Source organism: Mycteria americana, chromosome 1, assembly GCF_035582795.1.
Source record: "Mycteria americana isolate JAX WOST 10 ecotype Jacksonville Zoo and Gardens chromosome 1, USCA_MyAme_1.0, whole genome shotgun sequence".
Classification (NCBI taxonomy): Eukaryota; Metazoa; Chordata; class Aves; order Ciconiiformes; family Ciconiidae; genus Mycteria; species Mycteria americana.
Window position 1 is genome coordinate 220,070,286 of NC_134365.1, and position 13,178 is coordinate 220,083,463.

Sequence of the window (13,178 nt, forward strand, 5' to 3'; positions counted from 1 at the left end):
AGTTTGGAGGTGGAGATCCATGAAGCTGCTGTTCTACTTCCATTCTCATATCGCCTGCTTTCTGAAATGGGGGAGACTAAGAGGAAACAAAATACTCTCCCTTCCTTTGGAAGTTTAAGATGGTGGAATAGATACAAAAACATTAGCCATGTACTGTAAGCTAAGACCAACAAAAGCTGCATCCCTAATCAATCTAGGAAGAACAAAGATCTAGCAGGCAAAAATTCAACATGTCTCCTCTTCACTTGCTAGTTCCCAAGTTGCTGAAATTCGGGCTATTTGGGGTATTTCTTCAAGGCTTTTCAAGTCTGAAATAAAATTGTTCCCTCTTCTCCCCCAAAACACCCCTACTTTCTACCTTGGCTCTAAGATTTGAAACAATTTTAGCATACAATGTTCTGCCGATCAATTCAAGGTGGGTACTGACTTGGAGGAAAAAAAGAAGTTGCCAAGTTTTGGACTTCTTCACCATTACAGGATTTCTTTTCAATAACATCCTAGTCTTGTTTGCAAGACCAAGCAGTTTTCCTGACATCCCAAAGACTGCACAATGCAGTGGTCCAACATAATTTGACTTTACAACTTGGGAATGTGCTGTAACAACACATTTGCTCTCTTTCAGCTTGCAGTAAGTTTGAGGCAATGTTTGAAGGTTCAGCCGAAGCACTTTCCTTTAAGACACACTGCAGTATCCTGCAACTGAGATATCCCTCTTGGTCATGAATTAGTCTAGTGATTTACTAGTTTATATAGCAAGTTCATTCCTGACTGCAATCTTTAAAAAACTGAAAGCTGTAGTGTAGTGAGAGTTGTGCCTATTAAGCTAACATATGCTTATATTTACTTTAATGAAAGAGTCTCAATTTTATTAGACATTTGATACATGATTTTGTAGTTCTGTCATACACTCCAAATATCTATTTGCTTCTATCAGACACATCTGGATTTTTCATGTACAGAATTTTAAGCCATAAATACACCAATTAATTACAGCAGTCACATACTACAGCTACTTCTCACAACAGAAATAAATGCCTATGGTCTTATTTGCCAGAACAACCTTAGTTTACAGTGAGACTAAATTTAAACTGAGAATTACTACCAGGGATTTAGAAAATAGAGCAGAACACTTCTGGCAATATGTGAGATGTAGGATCCTGGAAGTAAAATACCCAAACCTACTATTAAAGAAAAAAAAAAATCCAAGACTTTCCTATTAAATACAAAAAATGGAACACACACTTCTTTATATCAGTCCAGAAATTAGATTATGGAGAGTGCCAGCCAGCTATAGCATATTTTTTACATACCCCCTAAACCATCATTTGCTACATCTGCTTTCCCACAAGAAAAATTTTTCTAATTTATAATCATATACTCCCTTTCCCAATTTCCTCGGAAACCTATACCTACAATTTGTCAAAAGCAGATGCAGGGCGAGAGAAGACAGTAGGGAGTAAGAAGAGAATAAAATGCAAGCCTGACTTGTTCGTTTATGGCATTAAACCTCTACAAGAGCCAGTGCTGTAAGAAACTCAAACAAGACAGTGCTGTTGAAGCACAGAAACTTTCCATCATTCTTTCAAACAGTTTTGAATTGACTTACATGTGTAAGACTCAAATTAAGTTTCTGAATAATCAAGTCCATGTGGACACCGCAACACTGGATGCTTTGAGCTATTTGCAAATGGAGAAGAAAAGGAAAAAATATGTCTATCAGACTGGCAGCAGGGGAGGTGCTGGCCTCCAGTGTGAGGAACATTTAAAGGAGCTAGCTAGTATATAGATGACCTTCAATACACACGGGGCATGAACGGAAGAGGAGAGTCTTAATGTGAAGCACAAACAATTTTTTCCAGAAATGAAGTCACAAAACCTGAGATGTCTCTAGTCCTCTTATTCCAATTCATAGATTTCACTCCAGCATTGGGATGGATTTACGGCTTGATTTTTTACTCAAAGAACAAACGTATTTGTGGCAAATAACCAAGAAAGGGGTTTTTTTGTTCTTTATACTGGTGCTTATCAGTTTGTGATTACAGAAACCTTGCTGCCAGGGCAACAGACAGAATCACATTCAAGATGTTGTATATAGCAGAAAGGTAAATTATATGCAAATACAAATTTCTGAAGGGCATAAATATGTAAAGATGACTCCTACCAGGACAGCGGCACTGGTACAATCCAGCCTTTTGCTGACGTGTAACTTGCCAACAAATCTTAATATAAGACTCAATTCTCCCTCTGAGACAGTGAGAGAGGCTAAGACTGGAGCCCACTGCACAACTGAAAAGGAAGATGCATAAATTCAGGTTGAATGGGTTACAGACTCCACCCAAAAAGGGATACAGCTGCTCTCAAGTTGATTGTGTCCTTCCAATTGCAGCCCACACAACTGATAAGGTGCTTGTGACAACTGAGCACAGGCCTTACCCACTGGAGGGAGAAGAAGCACCAGTCAAGATTCAGCTGATACTTTTTTTCAAGCTGCATACTGCTGCACTTTTTCCTGGAAGCCATCCCCAACCTCAAAGCAAAGTTTATTTCCAAGAGAAGTAGAATTCTGTAGCTGAAGTAGAGAAGTGAGATCTCCCACCAGACAAAGGGATGGTCGTAACGCTTACGGAAGTATTCTGCAGCTTCTCAGTCATAGGTGCATTCCCCACCCTGCCCCGTTTTTAATTATCAAAGAGATTAGAGCATTTTCCCCAACGTGAGAGCTTTAATCCATTGTATTTGTTCTCAGTCAAAATGCAGTATTGACTTTCCCTGATGTGGTTAGGTATTTCTGAGCATTTTGGAGACATGACTGCATTCACTGAAATCTTTGCCTAGGCTAAAAGATAAAGAAATTAGCAGCACTGTTATTATGGCCATATCCAGGACGAGGTCATAACAAAAAATAAGGAAGAGTCCCAATGCCACTGTTCATAAAATCCTCCTTCTTAAACGCTTTCAGGTATCTGTTAGAAAATTATTTAGCTAAGTGACATGCTCTGTTTTTCATCAGCTCTAAATAAAGCCAGGAAAAGGAGAAGGACTAGGTTATGACTTCTAATCTAATTGAACGTTGCTTCATTGACACGGTCTTTTACACGCTGTCACAAATAAAGAAGAATAAAGCTATTTTTGAAGTTCTGCACAGCTCTGTGTAATCTCTCTCCTAAGCAGTGCTCTGAAACCTAATTTGATGGAGAGCTAGCAACATGCCTATCACGCGTACGCTAAAAATCTGCCACTGTAGGGGTGTTTTATTCCACAAGGCATATTAGGAAAGCTGAAGATAAGAGCAGCAGCAGCAGCCAACTACTAACCCTGCAGTTAAGTTAAAATATAAAAAACCCCCACCTCTCTCATGCTTCATGGACTGTTTCAACTTGCTATGACCCATGCTGCTCTCTTCTACAGATTTTGGCAAAAGTCAGGCTTGTAAATTGATTCTTCTGATGACTAATTAGCCTCAGTTTCCATATAGCTTAGCACCACACAAGTAAAATGCCTGGGAACAGATTTGTCCGAAAGTCTGCTTCCATAGATCAAAATCCCTAAGGAACATCTCAAAAAAACTCAGATCCCAGTTTCCATCTCCATCGCTACTTCCCAGGAAGACACCACCCCACAATTCCAACCCACATGGATTTTAGGCCAAGAGAGATGACACTTGTTATACTGTTCATCCATTTCAGTACTGCTTACTAAAGTATACAGAGGCACACAAGAGGTCCGATTACAGCTGATATTTATTTATGCTGGCCTTAGGCCACCTGGGTTTTCATGTCCAAAGCCAAGGGGATGCCTGCCTTGTCTTGGCTGCCTATACAGTACAGAGAGCCAAGTCTTCCAGGTGGAAATCTTTCCCAGTTAGAAACATCAAGCTCAGCCACCACAGAAAAACAACCACACTTATCACTAGCAAAGGGAAGTTTTAGCAGACAAACTTACTGATTTAAGAGCACAAGTCAGGCTAAGAGGAATCCTACTACCCATTCCACACTTGAGACAGTGTATTTCCACATCTGCTGGGAGGGAGTGATGGCAGCAGCAGTAGCAACAGTAAAGTCTGAAAGTCTGCAACGTAAGCCAGCAATTTGATTGCTAAGATACTCACAAGAAGAGCTACAACAAGGCACTGCAAGAGCATCAGGCTATTAGTGACAGCCTTTTCCTGCCACACACTCACCACTTTCTCGGAACGTGACACTGTTCCTACCGCATAAGCATACATAACTACAACATTTAGAAAGGCTTTGGTCACAGCTATGAGTTGGGATACTTCTGAGGAATGAACAGCAAAGGAAAAAGCTAGAAAGACTTAACTGTCAGTGCATATTTTAAGATTAAAAAAAAAATCTTTCGTACCTCCCCTTACCTCTAAATATGCATCTACCAGCACCCTAAAGGGAAGAGGGTAGCAGAGAGCAACTCTCTATTTCCATGCAGTCAGAACTGCAGAGGCTAGAGACTGAATCCTACTTACTACACAGGTCCATTGGGTTCACTTCTTTCATGGAGATGAGGGTGGAAGTAGAGGAACTTAAGGGCAGTTCAAAAGGCAATACAGCTTTGTGTGGCTCACCTCTGGGTTTGTTATCAGATGCTCTACAACCCTCCAAAGTCAGACAGCAGCTGATAGCATGTTTTCTTCCTGCTTTCCCTCCTTTTCACCCCACCAAACATTTGGAAGCCTAAAGTTTGGAATTGCTGCTTATAGGAACTATACAATAGCAAAGTCTGACTGAGCTACTGGCTGTCAAGACGGGATACTCCGACACTGTTCAAGACCGACTTGTCTTGTGCTTCTCCTTAGCTGTGAACAGGTCAACGTACCCCTGAGATACACCTTAGCACAAAGCAGTTCAAGCCCATGAAAGCCTTGCTCACTCCATCATTCCCCACTCAGAGAGCTTATGAAAAACAGCTTCAAGTTAAGCGTAATTTCCATGTGTTAAAAATAGCTGCCCAAAAGCAGTTACTACATTTGGCACGTGCAATTCCACTGACTGTAGTCTCAGAGAAACTACTCTGAGCTACTAATGAGTTTTTCAACACCACAACTGCTTACGCTGACTGCTTACTTTTGTCTCTATTTCTAGTTTCAGAGATCAACTTGTGTAAGTTCTGTTCATTCAGTAAGACTGCTGATAAAGATGGAAGAATTTAAACACACAAGCAACATAACTGTTAAAAGCTTCTTTCCTAAAATAGGTAGAGCTAAACAAAACCTGGTTTTGTATTGTGTCCCCATGTTGTAGTCTTGGTCACTTAAGATAGCTGATTTTACTAACATCTCAAAGTTTCAGACTGCAGACAAACACTACTTACATTTGTATTCTTAAATAATATCTCTTCAGTGGTAAGACATGCACTGTTCTTTAAATGAACAGTTATATTACAAATGCAAATCCTGAAACAAAGCCTGTCACTTGAAGCATACCCCTGGCCTATGACAGATTATGAAATCTGAAGACGACGAGCATACTTAAGGTGCTGGGACTTAAGACAATTTCTAGTAACTTATATTTCTACTTGTCATGTATCAACATGCCCAAAGTTCAACAGTGCACTGCAAGTTTCTTTGAGCCCCCTAACCTAGAAAGTAGTAACTAGTTAACCTAGAAAGTAGTAACTAGTTGCTAGTTCAGAAGTTGAGCTCTGGTCCTCCTCAGAGCAGTGTCTTGTCACGGGCAATCTTGGACCATTTCAAGTCACTGAACCTGGGCCATCATTGCTGCAGTGTGAAATACATGGAAATTTTTCGCTTAGCGTTATAATTTGGTTTGAAAAGTTGTGTTTACTTGTCCAGGGCACTGCAGCCAGATTTATTTGCTTATCACCAGAACTGCAAGAACCTGTCATTTTTAATGAAGGCACAGCCTGTGCGGTCTCTGGAGTCACTCTGGTTTTCAAGATTTAATCCACTAGATCAGATGCACATGTGGCAGTAGCAGAGGAAGCCCTTTAACACCTAGAAGTATTATTTAAATCAACCTCAGCCAGATTAGATATTAGCAACATTACAGCAGTTGCCTGGAGCTGGTCTTTTACTCATCTCCAGCACTCAAATTGTACCAATATCAGATTTTGTTGTTGTTGTTAAAAAACAATATTTTTTTTAAACAAAAATACAACCAAAATGTTTTCAATGTGCACTAACTGGCTGGCTAAATAGCACAAACATGACATCCCATCTGCTGAAGGAATGGTTAAACCATAGAGAAAGCAGTTTTGACTAGAGAGATAAAAATATAGGAAGCAAAACTTCAAAGGGGCAGGTTTCACTAGTTCTTAGAGCACTTTTTGTCTCCAGGCAGAATTTGGGAGGATTTCAGGCACTCACATACTTGGAGGCACAAAAGCAGGTCAATTGCTCTAAGTGTCACACTACCATGAAAAGCTGTTGTAGAATACAAAATATTACTTTTTGTGTTTAGGAATGGAAGTGAAATTTTAACATACAGGATTTTAAGCCCTTTCTTTAGTGATGGCCAGCATACCCCATCTTCCCAACACCACTTAATACTGAAAGGTCTATTTTTCAAAGTTTAAAGAAAAGAAAGGATAGAAAACTAAGAGAATACTAAATATAAACCTATTCCCATTAGTGCTGCAAACGTGCTGAGAGCTTGATTATGGAGACATGTCCAGAACATGACCTCAGATGAATTTGGCCCATCCTGAGTGTTATGTGAAAGGTGAAACATGTTACTGTATAACCTATTACTACCAGCCACATAATATTTAGAAAGCCTTTAAGCGGCCTCTTTTCAGGAAATCTGACAATATGGCCAAGGGACAAAAACCTCAAAATTTTAGCTTTCCAGTTGGGGTGGTTAATTTTTCTTAGTTAGCCTTTTTAAAACAAATGGCTGGAAGAACATTCGTCATTTCCATATGGCATGAACAACTTATTAGCAGCACTATGTTTGCCTGAGGATCTTGTCCCTGCCCCAAAACAAGAAGGTTCATGAGCTGCAAAGGTGCTGAGAACTTCCTTGCGTAAAGCTAAGCTGTCTGGGTACTTAAACTTTTCCTTCTGCTTAATTAACTTGTAAATCCATGTAATTAAGCATCTGAGCACACGGGCACTATTTTAATACAACATTCAAAAAATTTTCTACTGTTCACATACTCTGGCATTCCTAATTAATTTTTTTAATCAACATAATTTGAGCCAAGCACGTGCTTTTCATCAAGGCCTATTCGCAAGCTTCCTAAGTTTTAGCTATTCACTTCTTCTGAGAAGTTAAAAAAAAATTAAATCATTTCTTCCCCTAAAAGTAGTTTTGATAGCAGACAGAGATCAACCATAGAAGTTCTCATTTTGCAGTTTTTCAGGAGTTAAGGATTGAGCTAGAACCTGCTCTCTCAATCAATTTTCACACTGTACAGCTGATCACAGTGGCTATGCCACACCTGGCAGCATGGTACCATCAGAGTAACTGGGATGCAGATACCACCCTCACCAGGACTTACTTCCTTTTTTTGAGAAGTTTAAACAATGCCAGTACAAGCTGTTCTTCATATTCACGTCTCGTGAAAACATTAGGAAACCACATGTGCAGCTTGTGAATTTTTACTACAGACAAATATCGTATCATGAGAAAGTCTTCAAAATGTGGGATTTATGTGACTAGATGAAAACCTTTACAGTGTAGACACCTCCCTATTCTCTTTATAGCCAATGGACAGAAGCAGGCAGACAGCAATTCATTTCCTCCCAAAGTAAATGTCCTGTCAAATGAATAACAGCTCAAATTATGCCCATCTCTCTCTTCTGGTTATAAGTGGAACATGCTCTCACAAAAACTATCTTTGGAAAGAGTTCACAGGCTAGTTACTCAAGCCTGGACTCCTGGAGGAGGTGGCAAACCAAACTGCTCGGTAGGAGAAAAAGAACACCTGACAAAAAGAGACTAGAGGTTATTTTAAAAGAAATAAATGCTATCAACAGTCTTTTGAGCTAGATATCAAAGGTAAGCAGCAGTAGAGAAAGTGTACGTGTAAAAAAGCAGAGTTAACGTGAGAGGGAATAGAAAGGCTTCAGGACTACACAGAGGACTTTGCCTCAGTTCCCAAATAACCTTCCTAGCTAGGAAGGAAACAGGTAAAAATAGCACCTAGGTATGGTCACAATTATAGCTTCTAACTTTTGCTGGAACTAGACTATGCAATATATACTCCTTGATAGGGCATGTAGAATCCACTGAAACATAATCAGCAGCAGGCCTGGGTCTGAGGACCGGAAAAAACCTTTCCTTTTAGGACAAAGCAAAAAGAAAGGAGGATGTCTTAGCTCAGAGGCAGGGCTAAACAGGAGCTACACCCAACAGCGTGCCTAGAAACTGTAAGAGACAGTGCCTGGACTCTCACCTTCCCAAGACTGAGCAAAGCACATGGCTCCAGTAACCAGGTTTCAAAACGGGACTGATGAGCATCCAGCAAGGGGAGCTTTATCAAAGCTGACATCTTCATTTCTTGTCAGCTTTATGATAGACAGTCAGACACTTTCAGAAGAAGAACCACAGTTCAGGCAGGTTAGACAGGGCTCCAGTTGGTCAAGTTCATGACCAGCTGGTATAATAGTGAGTGTTTTTTCTGGAGCGTGCTTCATACTACAAGGAAGTGCAAAGGAAACATGAAAAAAAAAACCCCACACATGAACAAAGCAACTGGGATGACCGGCACACATTTTCTTCTTTCTATTTAACAAAGACTTGATGCTAGGTAGTATAAGAGTTCTCTTCTAACAGACTGTGCCAGAATGTAACCAGAACTTCTAACACGCCCCCTGGTTGTTTTCCACTAAAAGTACAGAAGACAGACATTTAGAAAGCAGCCTTTAGTTTAAATATGCTTTACAGAATCAAGAAACAGCACATTTAAATTTTAAGAGAGCTTATAAAATAAAGACTTTTGAATAAGCAACCTAGAGTTAACTTTTCCTACCACTTCCTTCACTATAGAATATAGAGCTAATGCTTCATACAGGCAACAGTGACACCTACTGTTAACACTACCAAATGGATTCAACTTTTACAACTGATAAAACCAAATGAGTTTTTCCAAAGATTTTTGAAAGCGTATTAAACATTTCCTTTTCAAGGGTTTCCTCTGTAGCACATCTATTGCTATTGCTGCAGAACTGAAGTTATCAACCTGTGTTTTAAAGTGCGTTTTAAATACAAATTTCTCAAAACCAACCTCCTGACAGTGTTTAAAACCTCTGTTATATTTCCCCACAGCTAACAGTCTTGAACTATTATAATTAAAGCAGATCTGAAAAAGGCCTTCTTGTTTACCTTCATACTAGCATTTCATGTTTTTCACCACCAGAGACACCTAAGTAACCACCAAAAGGTGCAGTTACCATCCATACCTTTCTTATACCATACATGTGTTGGAGTAACTGGGTCCTGACTATGCAGTGCCTCTTTTCTGGATTACAAGGGAGAATTATGCTAAAGGTAAATTCAATACAGTGGTTCAACATTAAAAAAAAAAAAACCAAAAACCAAACACACACACCCACACAAAAAAACCCCACACACACTTAGGTGTGTAGCTGTTTTGTTTCAGCTACAGCATCATTCTAGCAAGTTAAGTTTTGGCATATTGCTTTTTTTTTCCATTGTTCTAATTTATTTAAATAAATTTTATTTTTGTTGAGGAGAACAGAGTAGGGGCTTCCCAGAGAAGCTCTCCAACAGAGAAGCTCCATGATTTCAACATTCACAAGGCAAGTCCATGGGCTAGCTCCACAGCCAGCTCTAGTTCAGAGCACTCAAGCGCCCACATTGCAGAAGCCTAGAGACCACCAAGGAACACACATCAAGGCCCATCTCCTTGCTACCAGCAGTAAATCAGCACTACCTAGATATCTCCTTTGCACATTCCAGTCCAGAAGGTTGGGTTTTTTTTTTTTTATATTTGGAAAGGCTCTTCCCACACACACTAAAGAAGTTACAATAGCTACACAGAATATTCTCAAAAACCTTACCTAAGCAAAGAGAAGACATCGTAAGAGTTACGAACACAGTTCTGATCCACCTGGAGAAGACTATTCTTCAGGGTACCTGAGTGATCCTTAAGGCAAAGAAAGAATATTAATTTAAGAATCTTAATTTAAGAATCAAAAATGTTTCCATCTTGATTAAAAGCATGCACTTTTGGTGGGAAAACAAATGACCTTGCATTTCATGTATTTTAAATCTGTTGTCATACAGTTTTATGTACAGCAGGTAGAAACAATTTAAGACAGCAATAACACCAAGTTCAAGTCTAGCCTACAACAGCACTTGCCTATAAAGATGTTAATGGCCTATCACTTTACCTGTGTTCTAGACATGGAGTGTGTTTTCTTGGACTTAATAATCCATTACTGCACAAATTTTATGCACAGAAATACTGAAGGATGCAATTTACAGTATTGCCAGGCTTCAGCTTCATATCTGAGAGCCTATTCAGTAGCGTGCCAGAGATGTACAAGACCATGAGATAAAGCTCTATTCTTTATCCATGCTGTAATACGTTTAAAAGATCAAAGCAATCTTACTTTTGAATGATGTGAACAAGTTTCTAGAAGTTACCAAAAAAAATTGTCATTCTTAAGAGACCTGAGTGTACATTCTGCACAAGAGGCATCAAAACAGTAACAGACAAACAGCAATTCTTCGTGCTGCAAAGGTCAGATACCAAGCTTTTCCATATCAGGCATACTCACACAAATTCCTAGAAACACCACAAACTCAGAACTGTTTCTCCACATGATAAAGCAAATTCTAAGTAGGTCAAACTACCTGGCAGCATTGTCAGAAAGTTTATGGACTGTAGGAAAAAAGGCATTTGTTTTAGTGTATGAAGTAGCCCCAGCTGGTACACACAATCAGCTAATTTTCCAACAGTGATACAGATGTACTCCGAGTACCACAATCCCTGCCTACATATTCTTTCCTACCTCAACAGGCTATTTCCATACAGAAGATGTTGAAACGCAGAGTTACATGTCAACATCTATTGACACAACTGTTAGCCACAGGCCATGCAGCAGACATCCCTTTCCACCAAAAATAAGGTTCCACCTAAATAATCATGAGATCTGTACGCTACATTATGCGTCATATTGTAATAGAGGCACCATATTAGCAGCTGTCTCAGCTCCTCATTTCCATTCTCAAATTGTTGGATCCTACGTGCTGAAATCCATACACACCTCCCCTGAAAAACATACCAAAATAAAGACATCTTAATGCCTAAATGAGCTAGGATGGTGGAAAACTGAAAATGCGCAACTACCAGCATCACCATTTTACACCATGAAGCTGATCTCGTTTCAAGAAACGCTGCCTTCAGAAAGCGAGAAGCAAAATTTTTCAGAGAACGAGTGGAGTGGCCTAGAATAACTAGTTTCAGGAGGGAAAGAATTTGGAGCAGCAATATATTTTAGCCTTTTCTTTTTCCCCTGTACTACAGTGTGTTGAAAGGAAATTCCCAAAGAGTCAAACACCAAGTGGTCTATACAAACTGTTCTACCCTGAGGAAACTTGCAGAATGTGCAATGGAAGGGTTTCAGACTTAGTTTGCCCTTTGAAAGGGGAGTTTGCCTACTTCTCTGCCACAGCATTTATTAGATACAGGCACATGTATTTGTAAACACACAAAAAGGCTTTGCTTGTGTGAAGTGGCCAGGATCTAGCTGCTAAAAAAAAAAAAAAAAAAAAGCGTATGCAGTGAAAGACTCTACCTGCATTGAGGAGACCAAATACTGTAGAGAGATGCAGTTTTCCAAAGATAAAGGTCTTTCCTGCTTGACGGTTGAAAAAGCAGCTACAATCAGTATCCCTGAAGAATATAACTTATTCTTCTGTTCCCCCATACCCCTGACCACAGCCAAATGTTCTGAGTTATGGAGAGCTGTACAGACTAGTTCTGGTTTTATTTCTTTAAGGAGACAACAGAAAGCTAGTCATTAACTAAAAGCTATACTTGCTTCCCTAAAGGCACTTTCTGAAAAGATATCACTGCAAGAGCAAGTCTTACCGATTAGCAGCAGCAAACATAAAATAGTTGAAAGAAAATTTGAAAGCCAGGAAGGCATTGAGGAACCAGAGAAGGAGAAACCTGGTTTTAAGAAAGCCAGTATAGCACCCAGAACTGATTTTGCTGCACATGGGTAAAAAGTGGTTTTACACACAAGCATGCAGTCTCGGACAAAACCAAGCAGATTCAGAAAACTGCTAAAGGATTGGGAATATTTTAAGTCCACATTGACAGCTTGAAAAAAATCTCTGAAGTTCACACCTATCCTATTCAAACATCGGTCCAGTTCAAGCGAATCCAAATAGCGTTTCAGTGTACGATTGCTAGAGAAGATGAAACTAAGAGAGGAACAAGTGCTTCGCTGGTCCCATGCCAGAAAGGAAACAGGAAAATAAATTGGACATGGTTGTGATGAAAGCAGCAGAATCCTGCTGAAATCTTCTGGCAAAATTGCTGCATAATTTACTACAAAATAATAATAAAAAAACTTGAACAAATACAGAAGTTGGGGGTACAATTATGTGAAAGTCAAATGTGGTTAAGAACAAAGCAGCTATATCGGCAGCACACGCTTGTATTTACACCGAGAAGAAAAGCTGCAAAAGCTAGAAGAGTTACACGAGCACTGTCAGACACCTACAGTAAAGCAGTAAGAGCCTCCAGGGCTCAGAAGGCACGCACAAAGGCTTTTGAAGCCTTACTTCCCAACTTTTTTCTTGCCATGAGCTAAGTATCCATTGCAGCAAGAAAACTGCAACTTGAATATTACCCAAAGAAAACTGGGTTGCTTCTGGACAGAAGAGATGGAAGAAAGGTAAAATTCCAAATACCTAAATATCACCAAGGACACCGAATTTAAAGGCTTTCTGACATTCAGTAGGAAAAAAAAAAAGTGAAGAGTTATTAACAATTCTGAGGCCCTGGATATGGTTCTTACCGTCTTAAGACAGTAACTGCTATACTGTGATTGCCTTGCTTACCTATAATCTCTCCACCAGTATTACTGCTAGAGTTTTCTGCTTTGCTCCTTTATGACAGGAGCTTCCTACAAAGCACGTATTTTGAGCACAAACCTGTATTTTGAAGACTACCTTACATGCAAGTGGACTTGAAGGTTCTAAAATAGCAGCTAAAGTGCATTA

General features: G+C 39.6%; 1 protein-coding gene across 1 annotated transcript in view; it reads right to left on the reverse strand.

Annotated features, from left to right (window-relative positions):
- The window catches only part of UVRAG (UV radiation resistance associated), a 98,822-nt gene that overhangs the window by 60,326 nt on the left and 25,318 nt on the right, over positions 1-13,178 (reverse strand). The window contains exon 6 of the mRNA XM_075491310.1: positions 9,998-10,083. Coding sequence (XP_075347425.1) covers positions 9,998-10,083 — 86 coding nt within the window. The remainder of the gene's footprint in view (positions 1-9,997; positions 10,084-13,178) is intronic.